At 49.2% G+C, this 24,709-nt stretch overlaps 7 protein-coding genes across 12 annotated transcripts in view; 5 read left to right on the plus strand and 2 right to left on the minus strand.

The window, feature by feature from the left end:
* LOC110190329 (cilia- and flagella-associated protein 45) overlaps window positions 1-9,293 on the plus strand; it is a 33,766-nt gene extending 24,473 nt beyond the window's left edge. The window contains exon 2 of the mRNA XM_086828717.1: window positions 522-9,293. The gene's annotated coding sequence lies outside the window, so the exon portion shown is untranslated. The remainder of the gene's footprint in view (window positions 1-521) is intronic.
* LOC110190330 (putative phosphatidate phosphatase) overlaps window positions 1-16,486 on the plus strand; it is a 67,418-nt gene extending 50,932 nt beyond the window's left edge. The window contains exons 1-2 of one of the 2 annotated variants that reach the window (XM_086828730.1): window positions 12,499-13,647; window positions 14,998-16,486. In XM_086828730.1, the coding sequence (XP_086684856.1) occupies window positions 15,383-16,441 (1,059 nt within the window). In that variant the 5' untranslated portion in view covers window positions 12,499-13,647; window positions 14,998-15,382 and the 3' untranslated portion in view covers window positions 16,442-16,486. Of the gene's footprint in view, window positions 1-12,498; window positions 13,648-14,997 lie in introns of those variants that run through there. The other variant, XM_086828732.1, reaches the window with a different exon arrangement.
* Ten-m (teneurin transmembrane protein Ten-m) overlaps window positions 1-24,709 on the minus strand; it is a 350,373-nt gene that overhangs the window by 176,334 nt on the left and 149,330 nt on the right. The gene's annotated exons all lie outside the window — the stretch shown is intronic.
* On the minus strand, window positions 667-9,444 carry laza (lazaro). Its single transcript, XM_020960728.2, has one exon. It carries the CDS (start codon window positions 2,442-2,444, stop codon window positions 1,422-1,424), a length of 1,023 nt encoding a protein of 340 aa, XP_020816387.2. The 5' UTR covers window positions 2,445-9,444; the 3' UTR covers window positions 667-1,421.
* On the plus strand, window positions 9,444-10,791 carry LOC110190331 (putative phosphatidate phosphatase). The gene is given in 2 exon segments (XM_020960727.2): window positions 9,444-10,533; window positions 10,536-10,791. Coding segments are annotated over 2 exon segments (1,035 nt in total). The 5' UTR covers window positions 9,444-9,632; the 3' UTR covers window positions 10,670-10,791.
* On the plus strand, window positions 11,401-12,368 carry LOC110190333 (putative phosphatidate phosphatase). Its single transcript, XM_020960729.2, has one exon. It carries the CDS (start codon window positions 11,401-11,403, stop codon window positions 12,316-12,318), a length of 918 nt encoding a protein of 305 aa, XP_020816388.2. The 3' UTR covers window positions 12,319-12,368.
* LOC110190040 (putative phosphatidate phosphatase) lies at window positions 17,855-18,811 on the plus strand. Its single transcript, XM_020960345.2, has one exon. It carries the CDS (start codon window positions 17,855-17,857, stop codon window positions 18,746-18,748), a length of 894 nt encoding a protein of 297 aa, XP_020816004.2. The 3' UTR covers window positions 18,749-18,811.

Raw genomic sequence — 24,709 nt, forward strand, 5'->3', positions numbered from 1 at the left:
GATTGGACCGCCGCGCGTCGGGGAGGTGTCGCCGCGAAATGGAATTGAGGAGGTCACTGGCAGGAAGCCGCGCATTGAGCGGCAGATTGAGCGCAAAAATGCTGCATTATAAATAGACGAAATTCGGTTTAATTGAACAAGGCCGATCAATAAGGCTATATATGTTAGATGGAGGCATGATTGATGGCCTGCCAACCGTCTGGGGAACCCTTTTTACCTTCTAATCCCTCCGATAAGGCGGAGCACGCCCTCTCAACTCACCTGCTTAAATAGGCGCCAAGTCGTAGCCAAGAAATTCCCAGGGAGATGGGGACAAGAGGAACCTATGCGAATCTTGGGTGTGACTGCGGGAGGGAAACATTTCTGCGATTAGGAAATACATTGCTCCGATTAGATACGGGACACGCTTGAGACATGTACAATTAGTCGGCCCCAAAGTTATTGTTATTTTTACTTCGCTTTCTGCTAGTGGAATTATGGCCACAATTACATATTTATTTATCTATCTATCTATCTGATAGGCGTGTTATCTGGCCTTTGTTTACGGACAATCCACGGCAGAAGTCGCCACCAGACCCTGCCTCGATAATGGGGCTTCCTGGAATTGTGGGCGTGATCCGGCTGGAATGTCGCGGACCGAAACTTTGAAAAATTCCAGCTCGTAAATCACTTGGGCAATAAATATTTAATCAGCCTGCAGAGCAAACACTTAGATTAAGCCAAACATAATTAACATAAAGCAAGTAATAATAATAAACTCGACTCAATTGATTTGTTCATAAATCTCGCGCCTCGCTCCCATCCTCGCATGCGAGTGCTCTCCGGGACCGTAAGCTCCCCCGTCATTATTTATATGGCATTATCGGCCAGAAAGCTGTGCAGTCCGGCCGGCGGTCGGCGTCGCTGCCAAGAGATTGTCGCAGCTGATTGGGAGCGCAGCGAGCTCCGCGTTGGCGGTCTGCCCACTTCAAAAGCGGCGGCGGCGGCGGCGACGTGACTGCGCCATTGTTTACAAACAAACTGCAGTTGGAGTCGGAGCCTGCGGCAGGCGGGATAGTGGGTGGCGGGGTGGGGCTTGTACCAGAAGCCAGAGCCAAGATACAGTGGCTCCATCCATCTCTGAAAATGCCTCCGAATGATATCTCCCAACTTGGGGCTGGGCCCACTGTGCGTTGCACAATTGATCGCCGTTCGCCTCGGATTTCGTAAATCGCCGGCATTGGAGGAGGAGGAGGAGGAGGAGGGGGAGCAGGGGTGGACAGTGGCATATCAGGTAGAGAGTGCGCCGCGCGCTTATCACATATTTCTGTTTGCGTCGATTTCTAAATGGAAAAATAGTCGAAATAGCAGCCGCCGTCCGATAAGTCCCTGATTAGTTCCTCCTGCGCGCGCCTTTCCAGCTTGGCGGCTCCGCAGCTGTCTTAGACGACATGGGCCAGGTCGCTGGGAGGCGGGGAGGGGCGCGTTGCAACCCGCTTGTAGACGTCGTCGACGTCTTCATCCTCATTGTGGGAGTCGTGGGAATCGTCAGAGTCGTGGGAGTCGTGCGAGTCCTCGGAGCCCCGGGAATCCTCTTCCTCAGAGTCGTGGATGTCGTCCAGCGGGGTGGTGGTGGTCATCGAAGCCGAGGCGGCTGTGGCCAGGAAGTGTACCTTGGCGGACCCTGCCGAGTTGTTGTTCTCCGCCATCAGCTGGTGATGGTGGTGCATGTGTTGGCAGGAAGTGTAGCCCAGCGTGGGTGGGCACCTGGAGGAGCCACGAGGACGGTGGCGAAGTAGATCTCCCACATAGACAGCGGTGAGGGTGGCGTAGGTGGCGCCAAGGATAGCCCCGGCCAGAACATCGGACCAGTGATGCCAGTAGTCGGCCACGCGGCTCAACGACACACAGAGAGCGGCCATCAGGAGCAGGAACTGCAGGACATGCCTCAGCACCCTCACCCCACCTCGCCCCCGCCACACACCGTGGACGTAGAGGGCCAGGAGCATCATCGAGTAGAAACTAAGGCTGCTGTGGGCGCTCGGAAAGCTCACGTGCAGCTCCCGGATTTGGCGCGCCGAGAGGTTGCGGTTGGTGCAGTGGAAGTGCTCCACGTAGAGGCCGGCGTTCTGGGGATCCGAGCAGCTGCTGCCGTCGCTCAGGCTCGGCAGGCAGCCCTGGTAGAAGTGCGGCCTTAGACGCCCCACCGCATCCTTGGCCAGCTCCGTGGTCAGGTAGGTGGCGATGAAGCCGAAGCTGAAGGTGGCCTCGGCGCGCCAAAGGTTGCGCAGATAGAGCCTGGTGCGGAAGCGCTTGCAGATGCGCATCACCTCCACCACGGCCACGAAGAGCATCGGCAGCAGCAGCATCATCAGCAGCAGCATCGGCACCGTGATCGTGCAGTCTTTGTAGGGATACCGGAGGCTCAAGTCCGCACAGAAAAAGCCGCGCTTAAAGGTGTGCATTGTGATTCCGACTCTATTTGGGTTCCTCTATTATTGTTACGACTGGACCTGGTCCTACTCAAGTCGCGCTCTTATCGCGTGGGCCCAAGCCGATCGCTTGACACTTGGCACTGGCACATTTGTCTCTGATTCTGCGCGGATTAATCAAATTTCACGCCCAATCTCGGGGGCCAAGTGCTCACTCACTGTACACTGTAGGCTGTTTGCTATTTATTTTCGGCTGTCACACAAACTGCGCACTTTCGAAAAGCCCGCGCACGACTTCTCAGGCCGGGTTCAAAGGCGATTTTCTTCTTCGCGGGAAATTAGCGAATTGCGGGCATCAGCCGTCAGTCTGCGCCGCCTTGCAGCTCGCAGCCCATGAACCAATGGCAGCGAACCCAGCGAACCACGAACGAACCGCCTCGTCCGCGCTCTGTTCGATGTCTATAAAGCGCTCTGGGTCGCGCTGACGTTTTGTTTGGGATCGGATCGGCGATGAATGTGACTAGCTCGCCGTGACTGCGACTGCGACTGAGACTGTGACGGAGACTGTGACGGAGAGCAATTGCGAGTGCGACGATCGCTGCCGAGCTGCCGGTAGCGACTGCCCGTCGAGTTCGAGGCAGGCGCTCGCCTCTGGCCCGGTGAAGTGCCTACGGTCTACGGTCTACAGCCTACGGTCTTCGGATCGGAGAACCCACCGCGTCGAAGGTTCCCAGCGCTGTGTACATTTCGCATTGATATTGGATTTCAATGGTACTTGTACTCCTTATCACGACCGCTCTTCTCTCACTTGGGTCGTACACTCGAAACATAATTCGAACTATGTCGCTAACATTTAGCTTAAAAATCATATATCCTTGCTTCGCATTAGAATTTCTATTTACGCATATTGACAAGGTTGCAGATTTTTCATCTATTTCGTTTTGAGAGAACTGGAAGAGTATAAAGGTATCGGTTTCCGTATTATTAATTAGTTTATTTTTCTCTATCATTGCAGTGTGGGCTTTATACAGTAAGCTTATAAGAATGTAGGTTTTAGTTTACCTGATAGATTGGAATAGAATACAAGACCAATAATGAGACAAAACAAAAATAAACATATTTAGTTCTACCGGTTCAAAACTTTGTTTAAATGAGTGGAATTTCTTAACTGTGTTCTTTAGTTAGCTTGATTTAATAAAAATAAATAAAAACTTCAGTATTATTATTTTGTAAGACAAGTACAGAAAAGGGCTCAAAATTCACAGGTTTCGATTTTTCAGTTGCGAGTCACAGAAATTTACCTTGAGAATTTTTAAGTCATTCCTTAACTAAACTCTTATTATTTTCGATTGAAAAATACGTAACGGAAAATTAAAAAGAATTTTTAGGGTGCCAAAGAAAGCACTTTCTTTGGTTTTGAAATAGATTCTATAAGTATGCAATGCAATTTTTTAGGTACTAAAATCGGCGAACATTTGTTTTTTAAGAGCCCAATTTTTCGCAAGTTTTTATGAATTAAAAAACCATTGAAATCGAAATCATATTGTACCATTAAAAAGAAACTAAGCTTAGCAGTGTTAAAAAGTTTAATAAAAAAATTACAGTGTTTGATAAAGTTTAAAAAACTTTTTCGCAATTCGTTGGCTTATTATTTTTTCTATTATTAGAAGATGTTATTCACTTTTATTATTTAGATGTTGGATTGTATATTGAATGTCAGAAAATAATCATTACCAAGGAACAAATTTTAGAAATTGGTATTATTAGCGTGTTATAGAAGTAATCATTTGAAATATATGTATATAACTTTGCAAGTTCTTAACTTTACTCGTACAGTGGAGCTCGTTCTGCTGTCGCCATTGGCCTCGCCACGAATGTTGCTAATGAGGAAACTATTGAATTGTTTCAAGGTTTGCTCTGCTCAGTTTGTTTAGGTTTGTTTGCCGGCGACTTGGCATTTGCGCATAATGAAAGAGTTGCATTCGAGTCGCTTGAAATGCGGATGCCCAGGCAGATGGATGGGGATGTGGAGATGCGAAGATGGAGCTGGGAGCTGGAAGCTGGGAGTGGAGTGGACCGCAGGAGTTCCTTCGGTTGCCTGCGGTGGCCATTGGAGTAGGTCATTGCAACGTGACTTAAGACGGTTGCTACTCCGCTGCGTGCCTTTGTGGCATTTGCGTTGATGTAGGTCGTTGCTCGGTCCCCAGTGAGTAAGCGGAGCTCGAGGGGGCCCATGGAGAGGGTCGGGAGCGGAGACGAAGGCAAACAAACACTGGCCGGACTCCGCCGAATGCTGGAGCTGGAGTTGTGCTGGAACTGGGGCTGGAGCCGGCCAGAGTGCATAAACTGCAGTCAGTTTATGGCCACTTCGTATTTGCACTACGAATCGGGCTCTTTATGGCAATTTTCAAGTGCTCAATTTACATCGGAATTGCTGGCTTGCAACTATTTGCTGTTAATTTATGCTAATTTTGGAGTCCCACTGAAAGGAAATTACTCCGAATTGGTCGGACAATGGACCATGTGTCCCAGGTTTATGCAAATGGCCAAGCCGAAGAGTGTTCCTTGCTGCATACAGAGCCGTCACCTTGGCTTGTTGGGGGGTTTTGGTATGTTAAATTATTCTATAGAATAATTCCTTTATTGCACTCATCGTAAATCTAAATCATTTTAACCAAATCGATGGAATAGCAACAGGAGTTCCAGTCTTTATTAAAGCATTTTCTGCCTTGTCATATCTGTACATAAAGCGAGAAAGTTCTTAAATAAATAACGTTCAAAACAAAGATACTTAAGGTGTTTTTACTGTACAACTTTTAGCAGCAGACCAAAAACAAAAACTTAATCGGAGTGAAAGATATTTTTAAAGTAAAGATAAGACTGATATCTATTCAAATATAACATTTTAAGCTAACATTTCGCCAAAATTTGGTTGACATTTAAAAATATTAACAAAAAAAAATATATATATATATATATATATATTACAAATAACAATACAATTTTAAGTGTAATATTTTTGACTGATATCTATTCAAATATAAAATTGTATGCTACCATTTCGTCAAATTTAATTGACACTTATAAATATAAAAAAAAAAACAACAGAAATGAATAAATAAAATAACAACATTAATACATAACAATAAAATGAAAAGTGCAATATTATTGTATACTTGTCTTATTCAGTTTTTAACATTACAATGTCCGAAGTGTTCCGTTTTTATGTAATTTATTGCTTTAAAATTCAAGTTCAAAGTCAATGCGCAAGCACTTTTTTCCAGAGGGTCACCGGATGTTACGATGGCAAATTTTAAGTAAAATGTAAGAATTCCAAAGATTAACAAAAAAAGAATTAATTATCTTAGTGTATATAATTATATGTACTATTTTACACAATAAAAGAGGTGTAGTTGAATAGAAGTTGAGATTTCAGTAAGAATGGATTGTTTAAAAAAGTACTTCTTTTTTTATAGAAACCTTCCATAGGTTTATACTTATAAATGTCTCTCTTGTTTTATCTTTATTCTCAAAGTTTAGAAGTAAGGTTTTTTTATTACGATTACAAACTCTTCTCTCTTAAAATGAAATTACACACTACGTTTTGTCTGGCGATGGAATCAAATTATTATCATGATTAAATTAACACGTTTTAGCAAAAACGTCATACTTTAATCAGAATAATAAAAAATGTAGAAACAAAATTTAAATTTATTTACGTACCAAGCATATGAAAATCGAGTGTTTTGGGCTATTATAATTTAATTAAGAATTTTGCAATGTAGTGACTGTGTCATTTCTGACGGCAAGGGGATATACATTTCTTATCAGCATCAAAAGCCTATTCGATCTAGCCAAGTTCGAACTAGTCTGAGTTTTTTTACTATCTGAAACTAAGCGATATACTTATTTTTGAGTATTTTCGCATAAATCGTACGAACCGGATCAGAACTACCACAAGAATTATTCATAAATGTTATTTTTCAATAAACATATATATTTGTAGTTAATATTACATTCGAAATGTTGTAACCGTAAGAAATAGTTATTTTGTCAGATTTAAATTAATGCTTTCAATTTGATCAAAATTTATTTTTAATTGTAAAAATGTTTTCGTTACTTCGTTTGTTTATTAAATTAAAATTTATAGTTGCTTAACGACCCGATTGCAGTCTAAGGGTATCCAAAATTCAGCGTTTTAAAGTTTGCTTTCGTTCTTGTTGTATAATAAGTTTTAATTTTTATTAGACTTTGAAATATAAGGGTGAGCTACCTTGGGCTCAGCTATATAAACCACTTATTTTTTATTTACCCTCAGAGCAAATGATAATTTTAAAACGATGAAATTAATAAACATTTGACGTATCCATAATTCATTTCTACACAGAGAGAATCAATATTAGCTGAGAGGATAATTGGAGGATTTGTATATATATTTTGAGAACTTGTTTGCTGCTCTTAATTGTAATAAAATGTAAATTAAAGTGATTTATTTACTAATTGTGTAATATTTCATTTCTAATTTCATTCAATTATAGCATTATAGCACAATTAAGCCTATAGTTATTCCAAGTATCTATAATTCATCTATCTAATATGTTTAGTTAATGGTGCAACCTAAACAACCTACTCTGGTTGCACTGCCCCAGTTATGCGCTTCGCCTAGCTCGGCTCGGGTTCCATGTGAGCTGGGCCAGATACGCCCCTTTGCCAATTGGCCCCTGTGTCCAGCTGTATCAATGACGGACCGCAGCACGCGCCAAGAAACCAGTATTCGATGGGGATCATGATTATCGTCTTTGCACCGAGAAGCTGACTGGCGATCGTAAGGCTTCTGGTTTTATAAGGCAGTGGGATCTCCCCTTCAGTGACACCTTCGACAAGGGGCGACTATAAATCCAAATTTATTATTGGCATAATTTGTTAAATACACAAATCCAGCGGGTGTTTGCGGATTGCACAAGCCGACAGATAATCTCAGACCCCTCACTATGAGGGGTAAACAAGAAAATCTGACTCGGCACATATTCCAAGTTGGTTCGGACTTAGCGAACCTAAGAAGCACTTCCTGTGCAGTCGAAGAGTGAAACCGCTGACACAACCGAACTCGAAGCAGTGTAAATATTATAATTTTCTCTTGTGGATCGCACGTTTCCTGGCCGAGTCGCCGGTTGATAAGCCCAAAGGTGCTGAAATCAGCGGAGCGAGGTGTGAGGTGGGATCGATGCCCAGCTGATACGGAGACGGACGCCACTGCGACGTAGTAAGCTAATGAGGAACTACTTGCGATCCGATCCGATCCGATCCGATCCGCTGGAGTTTGCCAGCGGCCCCTCTCCTCCCAAGGGGACGCACTTGGCATTGGCATTTCGCGATTAGCATGGGACACTGTTTGTTGTTTGCTCGATGACAACAGACCGCTGTTGACATCCCCCGACGCCACAAGTAATCGCGAATTCGATTTGCAGCGGGGGTTTGCCAGGGGATAATATGCAGCCGCAGTCAGGTGTAAGGAGTGCGATTGGGACAGGAAGTAGACTAGGTTGTTGGTGGTTCACTGGAGTGCAACAATTAGTGGGGCCTCAAGGTCTACGAACCTATCCTAACGCTCTGGTGCTCTGGGGACTGAGCAATTTAACTGGGATCAACTTGAATTGATTTCAATTCCCTGCACGTGCAGTGCACTCAGAGCGATCGAATCCCAGAAACCCAATTGCGGATAACACTTTCTGTGAATGAATGATCAAGTAGCCAGTTGCTTATATACTTAAGTCCATTTCTTGTATTTGCATTCTCAAGATGTTTACGATTACATAGTGTTTGTCGTAGAATTGCCAAACTCTTTTTTGTCTGTTTAATTTATAAACCCATTCATAATGTGTTGACTTGTGATGGAATCAAATTATCATAATGACTAAATTAACACGCAAATATCGAAAAAATTACTTTAAAATAAGCACTGAGCTTACAAGTTAACGAGCCGAATCGCATCCCGCTTCTAACCCGCTCCAGCCCTGTCCGCGGGCCGATTCAATTAGCAATCCCATAAAAATAACCAGCGGAAAGAATCTCGACGCAAACCAGTTTCGCCGCGGCGTTATCACTGCTTTAAAGCTTTAAGCTCCCGATCTACGTCACAAGCATCGGAACGCGAGGAATGCACTGAACGGCTACGTCACGGAGCGGGGATCGAACAGGTGCGGAATCACCTGCCTTTGTCGAGGGCACACTCGAAGCCTTCGGGTGAATCACTGGTCGAGTAATCCCTACAAGTGAAAATCCCCAGCGATGGACGACTCAGCTTCTCCAGCTTCAGGCTTGAGTGGCGCCCATAGTGATTCGCATCAACTGGGTTTTCCACCGCTTCTTGTTGTTGCTCCGTTCCAGCCGCTGCTCACTAGGAAATTATGCACACGCATCCCAAAAGGAGCACGATCTGCAGCGAAAGAAGACTCTCTCCGCAGAAACCAGTTTCGATTCCTCCACCTCTCCGCCTTTGCGCCTGCGGAGCCTTATCGGAGTCGGATTTGGCCAACTATTTTCTCTTGGCTCATGAGCAATAAGTGAAACCAGTTTCTCGACGTGTGCACAATGGGGTCTGCACTCCACTCCACACTCCACACTCTCCAGCACTCGGCGAAGGTGGGTGTTGAGCTGCGCGATCCGTTTGTTTTCGCCCAGATTATGGATGAAATACGAGCACCGGGGGAGTTTGCATTTCTGGTACCTGCAGCGGGAGAATATCCGTCGCCGTTTCGCAAGCCGCTGCGGCTTTATTGGCTTTTGTCTACCAATTAGCCAGCGGTTTCTCGGACTGTAGGCGCAATGAGGGAATTCACTTGTTTGTAATTAATAAAATAAAAATAGCAAACATCCAACAAATGTTTATGGCATGGGAGGCTCCAACGTTGCCCGGCAACACCAGCAATAACAACTGCCTGCTGGGGAGCGGGGACCGGCGCTGGCGGGGGCGTGGCACGCACCGCCTGTGACTGACTGACGGACCGCAGAGCGCTGCGAAGAAAGAGCACAGCTGACTGACTGGTCTGGGTGAGCTGGGCGAGCTGGGCGAGAGAGAGAGGAACCGAAATCACGGCCAGGTTGGGCGACTCACCAGCTTCGCTCGGTTAGTTAAGCGCGGCTTTTCAGTCAGTCCAGTCGAGTCGAGTCTGCTTGCCACTCGTTCAGCAGCCGCCGCGGTGCGTGAATCCCCGTGCATCCATGTCCAAGTACACGAAGCTGGCCCGCGGGCTCTGCGACCTGCTGATCTGGGCGGCCCTCAGCGTGGCCAGTCTCCTGCTGCACAAGCTGGTGCGTCCGTTCCGGCGCGGCTTCTTCTGCGGCGACGAGTCCCTGGGCTATCCGTACCGCGAGAGTACCATCGGTCACGAGCTGCTCATCGCCATTGCCCTCGGGGGGCCCACCGCGGTGATCGCTGTGGTGGAGCTCTTTAAGCAGCTGCCCGGCGCTCCGCCGCGAGACTCGGGTGGCAAGCGCGATGGCTGTCGAATTGGCCACCGTTTCGGCCAGCTTTACCGCCAAGCCATCTTCTACCTGTACGGCCTGGCCATGGTCACGTTCACCACGATGCTCTCGAAGCTGTGCATCGGACGGCTGCGGCCGCACTTCTACGCCGTGTGCCAGCCAATGATGCCGGACGGGAGCAGCTGCCAAGATGCCCAGAACCTGGGCCGGTACATCGATAGCTTCACCTGCAGCAACGCCAATATGTCCGACTTCCAGTTCAAGCAGCTCAATCAGTCCTTTCCCAGCGGTCATGCCAGCATGGCTATGTATTCCATGCTGTACCTGGCCATCTACCTCCAGGCAGCGCTCAGCACGCGCGTGTCCAAGCTCCTGAAGCACCTGCTGCAGTTCCTCTTCGTCATGTTCGGCTGGTATGTCTCGCTGACGAGGATCACCGATTACTACCATCACTGGAGCGACGTGCTGGCGGGGGCGGTGATGGGCGTGGTGTTCGCCTGGATCACCAGCGCCTACGTGGCGGACCTCTTCGCCGGCAGGCGCTGGGCCAAGGCGGGCTACTCGGCCAACACTCTGCGGAAGCCCCAGGTCTCACCCAAGAACTCCACCAAGTCGCAGGCGGGAGCAGCAGCGGTGGCCTCGGCGGCGGCCAGCCGCCCGCCCTTCCGGCCTACACCTTCGGCACGCTGCCCTATCTGGCGGCGCATCCGGCCCAGGCTCAGGCGCAGGCGCAGTACGCCCAAACCTATCACAACTACGGATACGTGCCCTGAGGGGGAAGTTCTGGTGCTTAGCAAATAACCTCACAAAAACACTCACTCTTAAACCCAGACTTGCACGAAATTCTTGTTCTGTTGTCGGTATTTTAGCAAAATAAATATTAATTACGATACGACGCATGACGCGACTAATGACTTATCGAAAGTTGTGTTTCATCGGAGGCGATTTTCAGATATTTTCGAAAGTTGCTGCATCCCATCTTGGAGCCCCATTAGGTGAGTAGCAATCGGGTCTGGATCTGGCTTACCTGAAAAGAGAAAGACACCACAGTTAAGTTTGTGTTACAACGACTTTGGCACACTCCATGGGAGTTACAAGAACGAATAAATGGCAGATATATATGTATTATGGTTTTTTAAGAATCAGAAATATATTGCAAAGATTTACAGTTACTGGTGCTATTCACCGAACGGACACAACAAATTCATGGAGCGCAAAAAAACACCTGTATGGAGTGGGTCGAACCCCCCGCCCGATTAGTAGATTCCAGCTTTAGAAATTAGGAATAAATTATCGAGACCTTAGCATATTTGTGCTGTCGATAGACGAGAGCCACGAGAGCCGCGGCCAGATCAGGGGGTAAGGCAAAACAAAGGTTTGTGAAACAAGTTTGTGTGGCAGTAACCTCCAACAATACTGGCCCAGTAGAAGATGCAAATGAGCTCCGCTCCGAACGGGCCAGAAGAATCCAAGACCTTCCGTCCGCCCATTCTTCAGTGTGAAAATGTGCGGCAATCCAAACACGCGTCTGCTCTCGCGGCTGGTGATCGACTTCTTGATTCTGCTGGGCATCTACGGGGTTGCCCTGGTGGTGCTGCCCCAGCAGCTGTCCACCGTCCAGCGGGGTTTCCACTGCAGCGATGCCAGCCTGCAGTACCCGTACCGCCAACCCTGGCTCACCAAGGTGCACCTAACGATCGCCGTAGTGATCCTCCCAGCGGCCTTCGTCCTGGTGGTGGAGATGCTGCGCTCCGCCTTCGTACCCACCTCTGCGGATCTGAAGCAACGCTTCGTCTTCGTGGGCGCCCGCATCCCGAGCTTCATCAGCGAGTGCTACAAGGCCGTCGGGGTGTACCTCTTCGGACTGGGACTGACCTTGCTGGCCATCAGGCTGACCAAGCACACGACTGGCCGCCTGAGGCCCCACTTCTTGGACGTCTGCCAGCCCACGTGGGGCGAGGAGGACGTTGAGAGCTGCTCGTCCCTTCTCGGGGGAAACTCCACCGCCTACGTCGAGGAGTTTGGCTGCACGGAGTTTGCCGCCTCCTCCGACCTGCTGGCGGTAGTGCGCCACTCCTTTCCCAGTGGCTTTGTGACAACAACAAGCTACGCCATGGGTTTCCTGATCTTCTACGCCCAAGCCAGGCTCTTCGCTCCCTGGCTGCGACTCCTGCGCGCCACCCTTCAGCTGGCCTGTGGATCGCTGGCCCTAGTGGTGTGCTGGGAGCGCATCTCCACCTTCCAGAACCATATATCCGACGTGGCCGCAGGAGCCGCCTTCGGGGGCTTAGTGGCCCTCTTCGTGACGGTATCCGTCGCCCACCTGTTTGCGGAGGTTCGGGTGAAGAGACGGCAGTGGCCCAGGAACGAGCAGATCTACGGATACGCGGGATATTACAACAGAGCAACCTATGGCTACTGATCGATGTGGGGACTACCTTTAGAATTAATAAAATGCTTTTAAATTATTAAGTTCAGTCGCTATAAAATTGCTTATATAAATGCTTTTCACGACTAGATATGAAGAGCTTTTTGATGACGACTATAACTGAGGTTTACGATATCAATTATTATGATTTTAATCTGAATTGCTTTTGTGGGAGTGAGATATAGAACGAAGTGGCTGTATTTGGTCACAAAATTTTCCCTTTTGAAGAATTCGGCTTATTTTCTGTGCATACAATGCATATGACGGCAAAAGTCGGACAAGAAATATTACCGATCTGGACACTACTGGCTTTACTAAAAGATGAGCTAGTGCGTCGATATTCTATTTCTGTAAATAATACATTTCTTAAAGTATTTCCTACCCGTCACGCTGCAGAAAAACGTGTAAAAACTTAAATGCTGTACTGTGTGATAGAAAAAAGAACATTTCTCACCACTTAAGGCACGTCTCTCTAGACTTAGTGGTACCTGAATTGTGTGTAAGCAAAAGAGAGCTCTATTGGATAATCCCGGGTTAATATAGGGTTTTTGTTTAAGTAATGTTCAAACAAACTATTCATAGCTGGAGCAATCTAATATCATAATAAGAAATGAAGCTATTTTGGAATAGCCAAGAGGTTAATATGTCAATGTTAGTTAGATGTTTCTCATATAAACACCAAAGTGATATTTGGGGAACACATTTCTCCAAAACAACTAAAGTTTATCTGTTGCTTAAGAGCTGGAAAAGTTGGCTTCCTACTGGTAGATCCGATACAGACTTTAATTTCTAAGAATATCTAATTTCAAAATTGTGTTCGGCTAATAAATTATTCGAATTATTCGAATAATATGAATGATATTTAATTATTTCGCTGCGCACTTTTGGACACATTTCCGAATTGACCGAGGCTAGCCGAGTTCTGTACCCAATCTCAGCATAAGCGAAGCACCAAACCTATGCTTACGATCCACAAGTGGTTGCCATTGCCGATCGCCGATAAGAGCGCTGACCACCGCTCTCACTTCCAGTGCCTCTCCGCTCATTCTCCCCTCTCTGATCACTCCATGGATAAATAAACAGCTTCGATCTGTTTACCACGCCAACGACGGACGCAGCCAGCCGTGGCAGACCGAGCTCAGTCGCGATCGGGAAGCGGCGCTTAAAGTTTGTGGATCGGGTTATAACGGCTTCCGAAAAGCGTTTAAACACATAAACCCACAATAAACTGTCGCAAAGCGAACGCTTTATTTGTTTACACAGACGGAAAGCGAAAACGAGAGGCAGTAAAACTATAAACCGATCGTAAAAGTTCAATTAAAAGTGAGTAAAGTGGCTCAGTACGTCTGTGTCCTCCGCAGTGGCTAAGGATTAAAGGAGTGAGCTAGGATGTGCCAGTGTGGAGTTAGGAACGAAATACACAAAACAGGGAGGAATACTCGCAGAGACAGGCCGCCTTAATTCAATCAAAAGTCGCTTATTCATTCAATTAAAGGTCGCGCCATTTGACGTCCCACTATTAAGGCGTTTGTGAATACGAATATGAATGCGAGAGCGGGTGCACAGAGAGAAAATTAATGAGAATCTGAAAATTATTTTTTTCTAATAATATTATGATGATCATGTGAAGAGGTTTCCCGTAAAGGGATTAAAAACATTAGTTTTGGTTTCCATGATTTGCAATAAATTTAATATTTTAAATTTTTAGCTTCAGTAAGCAATGGATTTAGGCAAAGAAATACAATTTGTATGATTTTGCAACAAATTACTTGTGATGGCATGTTTTGTTTCAGTTCGTTTTTGAAAACAATTTCAAATTGATCTCGCCTTGTTTTTTTCTGCGTGCAAGTGAGAGGGCGCGCGAAGGGCGCTTTGAATGTTTTCCATTTTTTAATGTAATTGACAGTTAAACTTTGTCCGCATGCTGGACACAGAAGCCCCTCTCTGGGTACCCCGCCGGGATGTCCGCAGATCAGAGAGCAGAGACCAGTGCAGCAGCGGTCCACAATGGGGGCCATTCTTGGGCGGGAGATTAGCGACTGCTCGAGTGTGGCGCTCCAGTCAAGCACAACTGATAGTGCGAATGTCGCGGAGACTGCCCTAGAACAATAGGGCTCCACTCAAAGAGTAACCCGTGAGTCACTCCCCCTAGAGCCTGCTAGGTGACCCGCTCTTATCGATGGCTTACGGCTCCTTTATGGCCCATCACTGCGCAGAAATCCAGTTGTGATCTCCCGCAATGAAGACACTGAGTAATCGCAAAAGCGCTGAATTGCAATGATTTGACACTAAGAAGGCCCGACTGCTGTTCGTGGCTATCTCGTACACTCTAATTTATCTTATCAAAGTGATCTTGAGCTTGTTTGAGCTACTGCACTGCCAGCAATTCCCACCTATCATGCGATATCATTTACTATTTGGCTCTCTCTGCTTCGTATAGAAATTTAATATTGAAAGAAACAGGAATAAATATTCCACATTTCGGGTTGATTGAAATATTTACGAAAATAACTTAAATTTATCGGAGCAGAAGACAGAGGAAAAAGTTGGAAATTACAATACAATTGTTGCGCAACATCCATGTTGATTATGTTGAGAAACACTTATTGGCGTTGCCAAAACAAATGTAGATTTCGGGTGCATATTTTAATTAATCTCCCCTTTTTCTTTCAGTGTCTGACGTCTCTTGTCTAATCTAGGCATATGCAGAAAACAAAACCGCAACCGTACTGTGTTCCGCGGAGACGGCCAACTGCCATAAAAATAGGCAGTAAAGCAATTCATTTGACGCAGAGAAGCTGAAGATTGGGGAAGAGAGCAGAGCTCCGTGAGGAGAAGGGAGAATACCCATGCTCGGAGAGTCTCGCCCACCAAATGAGCGTTAAATTAAAAGAACGTTATCCAAACGAACCAGACTCAGTCAGTCATTGACAACGAACCCGAAACAACGAACGACCGCGACGGGTGAAAACCAAGCGAAGCGAAGAGCTAATTGCCGGCGAGCATAGAGCCCATTTGGAATATTAACTAATTAAAGCCAACGCGACCCATCCCCGAAATGCGCGACGCCGCCGAAGATCAATCCGTGTCCGTCTCGATGCCTGCCTCGGCCCCCGCCTCCGACCCCGCCTCCGCCACCGCCACCGCTGCAAGCTCCCCTCCGGCAGCAGCGGACCGCCGGCTGTGCCATCGCCTGCTCCTGGAGCTGCTGGTATTCGTGGTCCTCCTCATACCCATCTGCGTGTACGAGTTCGCGGTGGATCCCGTCCGGAGGGGGTTCTTCTGCGACGATGAGAGCATCAGCTACCCGTTCCGGGACAATACGATAACGCCGGTGATGCTGGGGCTGATTGTGGGTCTGTTGCCGATTCTCCTCTTCGTCCTGGTGGAGTACGTGCGCCACCTGAGAGCCGGACAGATTTCGACCACGGTGGACCTGCTCGGATGGCGCCTTTCCACCTGGTACGTGGAGCTGGCCCGGCAGACCACCTACTTCTGCTTCGGCATGCTCCTCACCTTCGACGCCACCGAGGTGGGCAAGTACACCATCGGCCGCCTGCGACCGCACTTCCTGGCCGTGTGCCAGCCGCAGCTGACGGACGGCAGCCTCTGCTCGGACCCGGCGAACCTGCACCGCTACGTGGAGAACTACGAGTGCGCCGGCGAGGGCTACTCCATCGAGGATGTGCGGCAGGCGCGGCTCAGCTTCCCCAGCGGCCACTCCAGCCTGGTCTTCTATGCCATGGTGTACGTGGCGGTCTACCTGCAGCGGAAGCTCACCTGGCGCGGCTCCAAGCTCAGCCGCCACTTTGTGCAGTTTGTGCTGATCATGCTGGCCTGGTACACGGCCCTCAGCCGTGTGATGGACAACTGGCACCACTGGTCCGACGTTCTCGCCGGATCGCTGCTCGGCGTCGCCGGGGCCCTGATCACCGTCCGCTACATAGCCCGCCTCTTCGACCTGCCCTTCGACGGGGGCGTGGGAGCCATTCTGGGCGGTGGGCTGCGGCGGGAGAACACCGCTGCCACCCTGCAGGAGGAGGTTTGCCCCAGCACGCCGCCGCCCTACTCGGCGAACAGCAGCTACAACGACGATCAGTACTGTACGAAGGTCTGAGAGACCCCAAAGCATTCCAGAGGTGGCAATAAAGAATAGACCGAAGATCGGCCCGAGTTGAATATGTAGTATCTACACCCCGGCGCATAGTATTAGTCCTAGAGCACACTCCCCTGCATTTGTATAATTCCCATTAGAGTCTGTCTCTGTAATCCCATTCTACGTGTAGTAAGTCTTTGTATTATTATTTGTATATTCTAATTGCTAAAGGTACAATAAATAAGTTCACCGCATTTGTTCACAGTGTCCAAAGTCTTAACCTGCCCCATTGTCTGCGTGTTCGCTTATCACTTTATTTTGTTTTGTTTCTTAACTCGTAAAAATTTCACGTTTCAATGTCAGCCCACCCACATACCCTCAGCTAGGGTGCAGCACAGTTGACATAGTTTTTCGCGCAGTGTTGTCATACCTGGCTGGCCTCGGTTGGAATGTGTGCTGGCCATAATGACTCATGAACATTTCGCGCCGGCGGCAAGTGCCTCTTGTGCTGCGTCATCTGAGAGGCCGGCCTCCCGAGAAACGCTTCTTCAGCGATCGTTTTGAAGGCGCCGCAGCTCTCCGAATGGATTCAATTGGTGCGCCTTCTGGTGAATCAAGCTGGACTAATCTGATTTTGATGGACCCCTGACCCATTAATTAACTACGATTGAGAGAGATCCGCCAGTGATCTGGCGAGCTTTGCTGAGCTTTTCGGCTTCCGGGGGGCTTTCTCGGTGACTCCGGTCTACGTCAGCCGGGTTCTTCAACTCGGACTCGGAATCGGATTCGGAATCGAACTCGGACTCGGCAGTGGTCAACAGCTATCGCGTGTTTTGACGCTGATGGTTTCAGGGCCAGACGCGGACAAGGTAGCGCTATCATCGCCAGCACGTGCGTGGCAACAAGTGCTTATGTCTATATAAAGGAGATGCACCGATCTGGGAAAGCAGTATATACAAGATACGCCCACTAAGAGTACACTCGTAGGCAATAAGATCCCTGAAAACTTGGAAATACAATATAATAAAAACCATTTCTAAAGGGGCTTCCCCAAAGTTTCAATTCTATTAATATCACAGACTTAATAATAAATAATTCTTGTTTATAAATGGCTGGATTCGTTCTCAGTACCTGCTTTTGGCAGATTTCTACTCACATACTCTCCGATCACTCTGCAAGTATCGCGCATAGATCTGCTGACGACGAGCAGCACAAATATTTTCGAGGCAAAGGGAAAATATTTCAGCGTATTATAATGTAATCAGGGGCAACAATGCGAATTGTTTATTAATAATCCCAGTCGAGTGGGTCTGAGCTCAGATTGCTGGGGGCTGTTGTCCGCATGTCGCCCCGAGTCGCAGATCAGTGACGTGTGAACAGTCGGACCGATCGCACGGATCCGCACCCAAGCCAACCAGGAACTAGCAACCGAAAATGAGCTTCAGCCTGCGAATCCGGCCCCCCATCCGCCTGCTGGTGGACCTGATTCTACTGGGCATCCTGATCGTCCTCGTTGAGAACTTTGGCTACTTCTGGGGACCGACCACCAAGCGCGGCTTCTTCTGCACCGACGAGTCCCTGAGGTACCCGTACCACGAGAACACCGTCAGCCCCACCCAGCTGCACTGGCTGGGCCTCTACCTTCCACTAATCTTCGTAGTCCTGCTTGAGAGCCTGCTCTGCTGGCACGGGGGCGTTACCCACTGGGGCCACCTCTGGTCGGTGTACAACACGGCCCGCTGGTACCTCTACGGCTACGTGGCCAACGACCTGATCAAGGGCATCGGGAAGCACACCATCGGCCGCCTGCGGCCCCACTTCTTCGCTGTCTGCAATCCGCACTTCCCGGACGGAGGCAGCTGCTCGGATGGGGTGCACGAAGGTGACCTAAGCTACCACGAGGACTACATCTGCCGGCCGGAACTCACGGGAGCCACCGAGGAGATGCTGCGGGACATGCACGTGTCCTTCCCCAGCGGCCACTCGGCCATGGCCTTCTACGGCCTGGTGTTTGTGGCCCTGCATCTTCACCGCCGCCGCTGGCCCCTACCCGGCTCTCTGCTGGGCCCCGTGTTCCAGCTGGCCTGTGTGGCCCTCGCCTCGTTTGTGGCCCTCAGTCGCGTCATGGACTATAAGCACCATTGGTCGGATGTTGCGGCCGGATCGCTGCTGGGCGCCGGCGCCGCCTTTGTGGTTGTCTGGGCAGCCGCCTCTGAAGAGCGGCAAAGGTCTCTGGATGCGGGGAAGGATGCCAGTAACAGGGAGGAAAAGGAAGAGGCTAAGGACAGCCAACAGTTGGGTCGTGATTTGTGTCTTGTTACTAGCTAGTGTAATAATTAGTCGAGCTGGCGCTTTAGTTTTAGGTTGAAAATAAACTTAGTGACGAGATAATCTCGCAACGCAGCGTCTTTCTGGGAGGGCAATGGTTGATAGGAGGCGCATCTCGTGCCGTGTAGACGAAATATATAATTATCAGGGTTAATCAAGCATTTAACCACATGAATTATATGGTAATAACACACCACCTTTGGATCATGTCGTAATTATGAGGCGCTCGTTTTGATTTTATACTGAAGATGACAAACAAAAAATAAACACAAGGCAGGTAAGGAAATAATCTTATATTGTCGAGCGGGGATTTTTTCCAGCTTTCTGAACAAAAATAGATTTCGCTAGAACGCTCCAGACTCGATTCTAGCAATCCGCCGTCCCTGAAACCCGGGGAAAACCAAGTCTGTTGTCGCCAACAATTAGCGGCTACTTCAGTTTCATTAGCAGCATTTTTTCGAACGACTTAACCCCAGTCAACAAGCTACAATGGTCCTTCATCCAGCGTCCCAATCACGGTCGGGCCGAAAAGAGATATAAATAAATTTTGGGAGTCGCCGCCGAGCAGCATCCTATGAATCTCCATCGCTGGTGATGATGCGCAACACCTGGACCCGGCCAATTCAGCTCGGGGATTTGCGACTGGGCCCCACTCCGCGCACCCTCATCAGGTGGGGCAGGGGCGCCTTTGGCAGTCGCTTAATTGGCTCATTTATTTTGATGGCAAAGAAAATGCTGGGAAATTGTGGTTATTTTTTCCTCGCCGCTTTGCCTAATTCCCGCGCCCTATTCCCCCGCCTTGCCCGCATTTATTATGATTAATTATGGCCCGCACACACTGAGAAACTGACCCAAAGCTCCACTTTCTTGCCAACTTTTGCAACTGTGTCAAGTTGTTGTTGCCGCTTTCCTGCTCCTGCCCCTGCTTCTGCTCCCTGGTTGTTGTCTGGCTCGGGGTTCGAATGATAAATTTCCATGCAATTTATTTTAATCTGCAGCGAGGCTCCTGCCACACTAGCCCCGTCCTGCGCAGCTAGTTTTCATGCGTTAATTAAATGGAAAATATTTGCATGGCCGGCACCGCCAAGGGACTGCTGAGATTGGGTTCGCAAAGTTGAGCTGCAACCCAACACAATGACCTACATCCGGCATTAGAGAAAGTTGTGTTTTGTTTTGCTTTGAGTTTGGCCTCCTCGGGAGGACAGAGGGGATGCAGTGGCCCAGCTCCAACTTGGAAACGGAGTTTCTCGGGAGTTCATTAGGCAGCGGTAACTGGGGAACTTTTGCCAGCGACAGGCTGATTGCAGACAGTCAGGCCATCTGGAATGGGTTGCTTCGGCGCCCGGACCTGTTCTGGTTAAATCCCACTCTCACCTTTACCCGGCATCAATCAAAGCTTTCGCCTGGCTCGCACTTTCAATCAATTGCAGCAGCACGTGAAATTTAAGAGCTCCGTCGTCGTCGAGGCGAGTCTCTAATCGCCATCAGGTGCGATAATGCGGCCGGTTGGGGGAAGGGGGCCTGGAACCGTCCAGTCCGGCAGTTTGTCACTGCGCATTATCTCCCCACACACCTGTCAGGTGGCCATCGCTCCGGACAGGACTTCATCGGTCCCAGAACAGGAACATCGTTCTCGCACCGTCTGCTGCATTTTTGCATGCTTGTTTGCTCAACAAAATACCCCAAAGCATTTCGGGGCTTTCCACTTTTCCCGGCCCCTGCCCGCCCCTGCCACATGCGCTTCATATTTCTGCGGTTGCCGTGTCCCGAACACCTCCCCTGTTTCTCCTGGACAGCAGTTCGCCATCAGCAGTCATCAGTGTCCCCCGGCTCAAGCTCTCCTCGGCACCGTTCATCTCTGCTTCAATCGTTGGCTCCATGTGTGTAAAGACAATTTGATAATCGCAAAATGCAGCATAGTTTGAGTTAATGAAGCTTGTGTGCCATGTGTGCCACCTTCGGATGGCAGTCGTAGTCGGAGAAGTAGGAGCAGAAGTAGGGGCAGGACCCGGAGCCAGAGCCAGACGACTGGCTTCTCCTCTGACGTCGTGCCCGTGGTTGTCGTTGTTTGTTGGACAACAACCGGAGCGTTTTGCTTGCCAATTAGTAATTTGCCGTCCAGGGAACGGTTGGCAGACCAGACCAGACAAGACCAGACTAGACCAGAACACCTCGGTCTGTCCCTGACAACCAGAGGGAGTTTTAAAATGTTCGTGGTGCTCGGCCAAAGACGAGTCTGGAGTCCATTTAAGGGCTGTCCGATTGGCGCCGCTTTAATCCAAAAGTTGTGGAAAATTACGTGCTGGCTGTCACTGATGAGAGCAACGTCACCTGGAAAGCCTGGGCTCTTTTCCAATTCAGATTGATTTGAAAGACGACACACTGCTGGGCTCAAAGATGTTTGTGAGCAGTCTGTTGTGAGCTTACTGCATCGTTTATTGTTTATCGAATGCAATGTGTCAGGACGACAATTTGAATGAAAGCAGCGGGACAGGATGCCCTAGGACTCGCTGTTGCCCGGCACGAAAACAAACCGCGTGCGTCCTTTGTGCGGAATGCGCTTCCGCTTCAATGTCCTGTCGTAGAAATCGTACGCAGCCTCGACACGTGACGTTGCCGAGCGAGAAGGGATGCGCGAAATAAAGGGTCGGCGGCCATTTTGTCGCCGCCATCACTATTAATAGGGCTAGCGCAGGACGAGAGCCAGAACCAGGAGCCAGGAGCCATGAGCTGGACGGCAGACAGTAACATCCGATGCGTAGCATTCCCGTCGTGATTTTTTCGCAGCCATTCGCTTTTGCTGTGCTCTCTCTTTTTCGATGGCTCTGACATTTTTGATTGTTGTCCCCAGATCCTGGAGCCCGGACTGCAGTCGAAACAGGTGTGGCCGTCAACTGGCAATCAACTTTCATTTAGCAGCATCATTTGTCACGCTTGTTTATTGCCCGGTTACGTGTTGGCCACACTTAATGGCTGTTATTGTCCCTCCGGCAGAGACAGCCGGATGCAAGACAGCACAAGACGCCGCCAGAAGGAGTGCACTGCACGGGTCCGTAGGTCCGTAGGTCCGTAGGTCCGTTGGTCCGTGAGGTGCCATTTGAGCTGTATTGATTTAAAATCGGAGCAAGCTGCCGGAAGGAAAATGTATATGTGTTATGCCTGTCTGGGTCGCCATTCCCCCACCTTGCATCCCGCTTTGGCCGAGTCAGCTCATAACTAAAACATAACCCCAATTATGCCGCAAGCTGCGATGCTGATTCATTGATGAGCTCCGGCAGAAGCCGAAAAACGAAATGAAAACGCAGCCATGGCTAATGCCGCGTTGATTATGAATATTTTAGGGGCCCCAAACCGCCGCAATGATCATTCCGATGCTGATGGCGAAGGCAGCAGCGATTTCGTTGGCGTTGGAGATGATGATGATGATGATGGGGACCAGGACCTTCGCCTACGCGAGCAATAAATTTATATGCCTGGGCCGGGCTGGGCCTTGCCTGCCGGGCATGCGAGAATTTACATTTTGGCAATTTCCAGCTGTCGAAGCCTGACTCCGGCTCCGGGTACGGGTACGGGTACGGATACGGCTACGGCTGCAGTGCCGATTGCAGATCTTCGGCGGAGTGGGGTCCGCAGCCGTATCCGTGTTGGAGTGCATCGCGTAAATTCCGTTACGACGCTGCCGGCTCGTTTTGCCAGCAAATGCAATTTCCTAATTTCTCACTGGGGAAATGGCGCTAAGACCTGGGCCCCCTGCACGGGGACTACTGACCACCCGAGCCCGGAATGGATCGGCATAGCTGATTGGCCGGACCGAACTGGACTGGACGGTACCGGACTCCCCGGAGGTGGTTCAAGAGGTGTTCGCTTCCAAATTAATGACCCGACGCCGCAGACGATGAACAGCACAAGCAAAACAGGAAGTGCAGCCGGAAAAAAGGAGCGGAGTGGCCGCAGACAAAGGCGCATAAATGCATAAAGCGAAGTCGGAAAATTGCTGCAATTGGAGAGGTCTCACCAGGCGTGGGGGCCACCTGTCCCTCCTGCCCGTGCTTATGCCCGGCAAATTGGTTTATGCATGAGGCCAGGCGAAGCGCAGTAAATGGGATGTAAGGAGCTTCACACTAAGCAGCCAAAGCGGTGGCTGATATGATGGAAACACCGGCTGGTCTGGCCCACTGCCTCCTCCATCCACCACGATGAACCGCATTCACCGGGGTCGAGGGTCGACGAGGGTCGAGAGAGCCGGGCTAAGTAAATTGTTGGCTCAGCCCTTGATTAGCTTAGTAGAGTTCGGGGTAGGGGAAGGTCAGTGGCTGGAGGAAGCTGTTGCCGGGGCCGTAATGCATTTTGAAAACCACACGAGCGGAATTTATGCATGTGCATCCGTTCTACGTTCTCCGTTCTCCGTTCTGGAGAAGGGCCCTCCTGCCCGGGGCCTTGCATTAAAATTTCAATGTGCAGCTCTTGTTTTATGCCGCATTAAAGCTAAGTGCAACGCCCAGGTTCCCATGGGGGCCATCCAAGCTATCAATGAATACAGCAGGAAAAAATGAAGTGTTCTTTAAATTCCTGGTAAAAGGCCATGCTCCAGGCCACGTTCCAGTGTCTAATGACAACCACATATCGTATTCTATTCTCCCCTCTGGGCCCAATCCCTTCCAGGTTCCATCTGCACGGGCAAAATCAATAAACGACTACAACCAAAATGTCGACGGCTTAGCAGCCAAATTGGATTCGAAAGGGATCGAGGGACTAGAAAAAAGAGGGGTAGTACCCTTCCTGGCAAGCCGGGTCTAAGTAAGCACATAATATGACACGGATGGGGAGAGCAGGGGCCCGGCATAAAAGTAAAAGTAAAGGCAAAGCGCAGATTGTTTTCGGACCCATCCGACGGGGATTAAGATCTGCTGCAAAACGGCAATCGATGATGGCGCTCGGAGCGGGAAGGCACAAAAGCGAACCCCGTTAAATGTTATGGAAGCCGGCTCCTGCAACGGCCGAATGAAAGCGAAAGAGTGAACGCATAATCATCACTTTTAACGGCAGGAAGGAGGCAACGGAAGGACGAAGAGGGCTCAGGTCCCCCCTCAGTATGCCGCTCTGAAAATCGCGCGTATGACTTTTCAAATGAATGACAGCAATTAACGCAGTCAATGATGGCGCGGCCATTGTTTGCCATAGCCGCGTCCTGCAGCTCCTGTTTGCCTTTCGCGTCGGCCATTAAAGGCCGCCAAAGCTGTCGGCGTCCATGTCTGCGTCTGTGCCTGTGTCTAGGTTTGCATTTGGTCCGCTGCCACCATGGTTATGACACATAAAAAGCAACTGGCCCGTCCGGCCTAGTCTGTGCCAGGACAACAGGGCGGGGGCCGTTATCAGCGGGCTGCCCAATGGCTGTTGGTCGAAGGGCTCAGGGCTCTGGGCTGAAAACAAACAAAAACACAGAAGCCAGCCGGAGCGAGGACTGAGGCCACTAAATCTGTTATTTATATGACATCAACGGGTAGTCGCTGGCATGGGCGATGCGATTGCTGGGAATATTTTAGACATTTTTATAGAACCCGCTGACTGCCACACCGCCAGAGGATGTGTGTGGCCAAGGGGCTGGCATGATAATCTTTGAGTCGAGTTCAGTTGGCGATTGAAGAGGCCGTTATTTAAGAGTTGTTCAGTGAACCTTTTGATGTTAATGAAAAGCGACAATTGCGCCTAAAATTCGCTCCCTCTGCAGGACTCCCTTTGACCACTTTGCCACTCATTTTCACACGCACCCGGTGTCGGAAACTAGCCTTTCGCTCTTTACCGTCACACGTTCACTGTTCGGCGCTATATGTCGATAGCAATATGCTGACCCCGTCACAAACCGAACGAGACCACACGCGGATCTGTAGCCCCGGGACTTCGGCATCTGTTGACCCAAACGAGTAACCAATTTTGGCCAACGCAAGCGAACTTCGATGCAGC

Source organism: Drosophila serrata, unplaced genomic scaffold (assembly GCF_035046125.1).
Source record: "Drosophila serrata isolate PLE 108 unplaced genomic scaffold, ASM3504612v1 contig_17, whole genome shotgun sequence".
Taxonomy (NCBI): Eukaryota; Metazoa; Arthropoda; class Insecta; order Diptera; family Drosophilidae; genus Drosophila; species Drosophila serrata.

Bases quoted from the DNA above. Each gene is read 5' to 3' on its own strand.
- LOC110190333 (XM_020960729.2), top strand. From the start codon at position 11,401: ATGTGCGGCAATCCAAACACGCGTCTGCTCTCGCGGCTGGTGATCGAC.
- LOC110190040 (XM_020960345.2), top strand. From the start codon at position 17,855: ATGAGCTTCAGCCTGCGAATCCGGCCCCCCATCCGCCTGCTGGTGGAC.
- laza (XM_020960728.2), bottom strand. From the start codon at position 2,444: ATGCACACCTTTAAGCGCGGCTTTTTCTGTGCGGACTTGAGCCTCCGG.